At 39.6% G+C, this 6,260-nt stretch overlaps 1 protein-coding gene across 2 annotated transcripts; it reads right to left on the bottom strand.

Annotated features, from left to right (window-relative positions):
• Positions 1 to 678: 678 nt before the first annotated feature.
• Positions 679 to 3,316, bottom strand: LOC108364142 (uncharacterized). Of its 2 annotated transcripts, none has more exons than XM_017617715.1 (2): positions 1,551 to 3,313; positions 679 to 1,472 (listed from the first exon to the last, which is right to left on the bottom strand). In XM_017617715.1, the coding sequence occupies exons 1-2, from the start codon at positions 3,195 to 3,197 to the stop codon at positions 1,374 to 1,376; spliced, it is 1,746 nt and encodes a 581-aa protein (XP_017473204.1). In that variant the 5' UTR covers positions 3,198 to 3,313; the 3' UTR covers positions 679 to 1,373. The 2 variants fall into 2 exon arrangements, with proteins under 2 accessions (XP_017473204.1, XP_017473205.1); XM_017617716.1 differs by lacking the exon at positions 679 to 1,472 and having other exon boundaries at positions 1,557 to 1,654; positions 1,734 to 3,316.
• Positions 3,317 to 6,260: the final 2,944 nt, after the last annotated feature.

Genomic DNA, 6,260 nt, shown 5'->3' with positions numbered 1-6,260 from the left:
GGCACATCCGTTGATAGAAAGAGAATAGACAGAAAGGGGCATAGAATTCCATACTTGTAAGTATATACGATGGTATTGAGCATGATGCAATAATACAAGGTGGTATCAGTTGTGACAGCTCGATTTGACACCGCCTTAGCTCAGTAGAATAAGAAGAAAAGCGGGAAGAAATGAATCCCCATTCGGGGGAAAAATATAAAATTTCATATTTTCTTCTAAACAAATTTTGCTTTTTTATAGTATATTCGCAATGAAATGAAGTAAACTAAGATATAATACCTTTTAGAGAAAACAAAATGTGTATACTGAGAAAGAAAAAAAATTCAACTATATTATTAGGCAAAGAATTGTTAAAGAAGTAACACTGTTTAACCTAAGGCAGTCAATATGGCGAAATTAGAGCGAGAAGTTGCCAACCGATAACGCCTTGTATTATTGCATCATGGGTATTGGGATTTTCTTTCAGAAGTAAAACCAACCTTTCGAGCGTGTGTTTAGTATTCACGTTAGAACTGCAGGAAATTAATAAAAAATTGTTTAAAATTAGTGTCTAGCCGCCAAAAAGTAAGAAAACAAATGCAAAATCATATATTTTTCACAATTTTCTAACACTTGATGTATCATCGAAAGCAAAATTCTGTTAAAATCTAATGCAACTCATAATAAAGGCCAATGTAAAATGTTTTCGCAGTTTTTGCCAATTATTTAATATACAATTTTTTTTTACCCTCTATATAACAAATATCTATGAGAAATTAAATTCTCTACAAATTTGTGTTTAAACATTTTGTTACGAAAACCGCAAAATATGCTTGCAAATCGCAAAAACCCCGAAATAAATATAATCCAAGATGGGGGAGTGTTGCCAAATAAAATTAAGGGGCAAGACTGTTAATCCACGATCTATGTGTCAAATAGAAATAAACTGCATCAAAAAAGCGCAGTTACATTTTTTTTTTGTTTTTCGAACCAAATTTATCTAATTTTACTGGGCTATTCAAAAATTAATGGTGTTTTCGTTTCTACCAAAAAATGTCCCTTTTTGATTGCCCTTTCTCTTTTCGTGTTCGATTCTAAATGCAGGCAAATGGGCAGAAAATTTTGTGTTCGTTTCTTGAAATGTCACACTCTTGTAAGACAAAAAAGAAAAAGACACATTCTCTGCCCTTCGAAGCTTTGTCAGGGGAGATGGTTGCCCTGAAAATCAGATGGTTGCTTAAAACGATAATATTATGAAATCCGTGAGCTGGACAAGAACAAGAAGGCAAAAACATGCCATTTTACAGGGTTGAGTGTAACATCAAACACATTTTGCACCGTGGAAGGACATTTTTTGGTAAAAACGAAACCACCATAAAACAGAATCACAAACGTTAAACTTTCAACGATTGAAGTTTGGGAGTAGTATCGCCGCCGGAATTGCATACTAAGTATCCCAAATCGCCGTCCTTTTCATACTGCTTTTCAGGCAACTACAAAAACAAAAGAAAATTTTTACTTTGTGTGTAAGTATGCGAATATTTTAAAGAGACAAATTAAGAATTACTTACTGTAGTAACCCTATATCGCAAGACTTTTAACAACCGGATTTTAAGTCTCATTAATCCATTTGGTGTTTTGCTGAAGTGCAGTTCTAGATCTTCAGGCAGGAGTTCTAGAAACATATTTGAATTAGTAGGCTCATTGAAGCTCACTAGTACACTTGGTATATTTATGCCATTAACAGGACAAACCAATTTAGCCGAGGCTACAGTTGAATACTCTTCGATTTTCCTAGCTAAATCTACCAGATTATTTCGGTCTTTAAGGAGGTATGACGGTGCGATTGTATCCACTTTCGGTTTAGTTGGTACTTTTATATTTTTAAAACGCCAAGTCGGTTCTTCTATAGCAATAGCTGAAGTCAGCACCTGGAATCGGCTTTCGACTTTAGGTTGTTCACATTGTTTATTTTTGTTGTTACATAGTGAACTCATTTTTAGATCTATAACAGTCTCTAAAAGCACGCGTGACCTGTTACCCAATATCCATAAGGAGAGACAGCTATCGACCAACTGGTCCACAAAGTTTCGGAATTCATTCTGATTAACTTTGTTTATGAGCAAGATTTCGATTTGTTCTAGGTCTTTTTGTGACAAATTGCAGTTAAGTTGCGCACAGCACCATAGAAATGTTGCAATATCTTTGCATCGCGCATTTTCTCGTCGCAGACGAGGTAAACAATGTTTTACCAAACATTCAAGAGCATTCCGTTCATCCCAAAGATTGTCCGCAAGATAGGCAAATATATGAACGCAACCACGGATTTGAAACCTCTCCAGAAAAATTTCATTGCATAAAGCTGTCAAGTGCTTACAAACTTCCTCGGAATGTACACGCTGCAGACGCATTGCTTTAATTAAGGTTACTAGAAGTACATCGTTGCTAGATTCATTGAATGAAAGCTTTAGGACTTCATCTATCAAACGTTGGTTATATGCTTTGCTATCTACATAAGTGGATGTCTTGAATGCGGCATTACCAACCATAACTAGATCTAGTGTACTTAATTTAGGAAGATATAACTCTAAATATCTACTGAGCAGTTCTTGAAACAATCCAGCATTTTCTTTCCGGTTCTTTTCCAAGCCCAAATAGAAGCAGATTTGAACAAATTTTTCTTTTGTCAAAGCAACTAATATTTCGTGTGATGTTACTCTTTGCATGGCCGCTTTGTAGAAGTCAATTCGCATTATCCAATTGGGCATGAGGTAAAGGAACGCGTACAACGTCCTCAGAATTGTATTAAGGTCCATATTAGGAAGTAGCTGTACTGCCGTGGCATCTAGCTCATTTAATAAAGCGGCATATTTTTTAGGATCAGCGCTAGGCCGATATGTAAAAGCGAATACAATAAGAGCTGGCAGTTGGTCTGGAGATATTCGTGTCAGTTCCTTTTGCAAATATCGTGTGTCAGTTATAGGGAAATAATCAGCATACCTTATCGCAGTGGCAATAATTGGCGTATCTTTTTGCAATTCCAAAGCGACATGTTTCGCAAAACGTGCGAGTAAAGTACCGGCTTCATCGGAAGTTTCTTGTATGATGTTTTTTGCTGTAAAAGATGCTAATCTTTGTACAGCAGCTTCGAACTGACTCACTTGCAATCCTTTTAACAATGGCAAGCTCCTGGTGTGAAAAAATTTGTTCATCATCATTATAATTATTATATTTATTACTATTATTATATTGGTGTCTTCTGTATTTATATAATTCCTCAAACGAATTTACAAAACGATGGGTATGCAAACGATACATAGATTTTTTAAACATCGATAATATCTAATCAAAATTCGATGTTTGCCATCGATGTTAACAATTTCCTAAGGCAAAGAACATAGTAACGCCACAAAGAAAACGACCAGACATTTTCGGATAATAGCGACAAAAACAAACCTTTATTTTTTCAATATGCCAGTACATAATGAAGCGAAAAGCGAAGAAAGCGACAAATAGCATAGCGAAGAAAACAAAAAATTTGTTTTCGTTGCTTTCTGAGCTGATGGTTGCTTCACTATGTTTTTAAACTTGTTGTTGTTGTTGTTGTAGCGGCTACAACAACCCCGCCCAGATCGGTTGATATCTCAGTCGTTGTCGTCGAGTTCCACTAACGGCAGCCCCAAGAAGCGTGCAGCCTCTATGGGGTCGGTCCACAGGGGCGACGCCGTTAGGGTTGTGGGGTTTTCCGGACATGCGAAGAGATGTTCCAGTCGTGAGGGGTCTCTCCGCGTGCCCGACATTCATTCGGCACACCCGCATTTAGCCTATTCAGGTAGGAGTTTAGCCTGCTGCAGTAGCCAGAGCAAAGTTGGGCTATTGTTGTTCTGGTCTCCCGAGGAAGATGGAGCTCCGTCGCGTCAATGTCCGGTGTTTGTGTGCCTAGAAAGGCATTCACAGGTCTAGAGTCTACATAACTCGAGACTGCGTCCCTGTGAATGCCGTTCAGGGCCTGTCTGTAAGCTGACGGGTCCAGAGGCTGATTGATAAACCTCTGGACTTCGTCCGTCAGTTCATATAGATGCATCTTAACGTGCCTTGGCGAGGGCTCCTCTGCAAGCAGCTGTCTATTTGGGTGGCCACATCTGTGGCTCCCAACCAGAAACTGCTTGCAGAGCATCGTGTTGTGCTCCCTGATTGGGAGCATTTTCGCCTCATCGTGGAGGTGGGGTTCTGGTGACATCAGGAGGCATTCGGTCGCTAAGTGCTGTGTTTTGTACTGTCTGTAGCTTCATCCACTGCGTCCTACTAGTCCCCGGCGACCACACTGGTGCTGCGTAGTTTAAAACCGGCCGGCCTATTACCTTGTATGTTGCCAGCAACGTTTCTTTGTCTTTGCCCTAAGTACTGCCGGCTCGCGACTTGAGGGCCTAGTTGCGGCTCTGTACTTTATTGACAATAGCGGTTGCGTGCGCAGAGAAGGAGAGCAGGCTGTCAAATGTTACTCCGAGTATTTTGGGATTATTCACCGTCGGAATTGGTATGTAATCGACGTGAATTTCCAGAGGTAGCCTGATCTCCTTCGTCCAGGTTGTGAACAGGGTCGCAGAGGATTTCGTAGGGGAGAGGGCTAGACACTTTGCAGTGAAGAAGCAAGAAAGTTCGGAGATACCCGTTTACTTTCGAACACAGGTCATCAATTCCATTCCCAGTCGCCCAGTCGAGACTCCCTCTGGTAGTTGAGGGAGCTTTGAAATGTAAGTTAAACAGTAGCGGGGAAAGGACACCACCCTGTGGATACCCCAGTTTTATTTTTCTAAGTTTGCTAGATTTGTCTCTAGACATTACCGACGAGTGTCGACCACTCAGATAATTTGCCGACCACCGATTGAGCCTCTGTGGGAGAGAGGAAGCCTCTGTATCTTCTAGTAGCGTGGAATGGCTGACTGTGTCAAAAACCTTTGACAGGTCCAACGCTACTAGAATCGTTCTCTCACAGGGACGTTTACGGTTGAGGCCACGACCATGCTGATGCTTCGCTGCGGAAGTAGTTTGTGAAATACGGGAGCAGCAAGGCCTCGAGTGTCTTCGCTAGCGGGGAAAGGAGTGTTATCGGCCTATAAGAATCTCCTATGTTGGCCGGTTTCCCCGGTTTGAGCAGTGGGACCACTCTCCCCACCTTCCAGATGTCTGGGATGATGAGAGTGGCCATAGACAAATTGAGGACCTCGGTTAGGTACGCTACTCCCGCAGGACCCAAATTTTTCAGCATCAGCATGCATATTCCGTCGGGACCCATGCACAAGAAATGTTGTATACCGTTGTCATGCGGAAGCCCCTCTCTCCGAATACATCCTGCCGGTTCGAAGCGAGGGTTAGATCGCTGAAACAACAGCCTTTGGTTGGGTAAAACCCGAGTCATTCCGGTACGTAGAACCGGCTGTCGTGGGAATGTGAAATGTGAAACTTCTTGTCTCTTTTTCGCTATTATCGGAAAATGTCTTGTCGCTCTCTTTGTCGCCTCACTATGTTCTTTGCCTAAGGCATCGAGGAGGACTTTGAATACAAGCGTAGGTCGGCGCAAGGCATATTCAACAAGGTAGAAGTGACAATTCAGTCGAGCTCTCTCATACCTGACTGTAATGTCAAAAAATGTAAACAACGAAATTAACCCTTTGTTATGCATTTACGATATTTGATAGAACTCAACATCTTTGAAATGAAAGTTTTTGTAAACTTTGTTATATATTAAAAATACCTATCTGTACTTTTAAGTCGCAAGACTGTAACAAATAAATAAATAAATAAAAATATGAAAATATTTAAATCTCATTAGAATCAGCTTCATTTTATTTATTGAATTTTCGGTTTAATGTAAATGTGGAAATGCATACTTACCCAAAATTACACACTAAATGAAACACACTCATTTATAAAACCGTTTTGACAATATTTATTTTTTTATTCAAATACTTATTTCTAAAGTATATTAGACATTAAAAAAAGTTTGATCCTTCCAAATTTACATCAAAACTTAACTTCAATAATTTAGCTATTAAATTTTTGCTGTTCGAAATTTCCTTTCCATTAAATTTATTAAAAATTACTTTCAGTTTCTTTATATCAACAAGGAATACTGGTTTAGGTTTTATCAGACCACTATTTGAAATTTGGCCTACCCATGTATGTATATGAAAGGGAGATTTTCTTTTCATATTCGGTATGATAAATCCTGCACCTGGGACCAAACGCGTCCACTTAGAAATACTCGGCTGCGATAGGCA

The sequence above is a fragment of the Rhagoletis zephyria genome, unplaced genomic scaffold, assembly GCF_001687245.7.
Source record: "Rhagoletis zephyria isolate East Lansing unplaced genomic scaffold, Rhagoletis_zephyria_1.1 Rzeph_scaffold_01475, whole genome shotgun sequence".
NCBI classification, from domain to species: domain Eukaryota; kingdom Metazoa; phylum Arthropoda; class Insecta; order Diptera; family Tephritidae; genus Rhagoletis; species Rhagoletis zephyria.
This window is presented reverse-complemented; position numbering and strand designations above follow the sequence as displayed.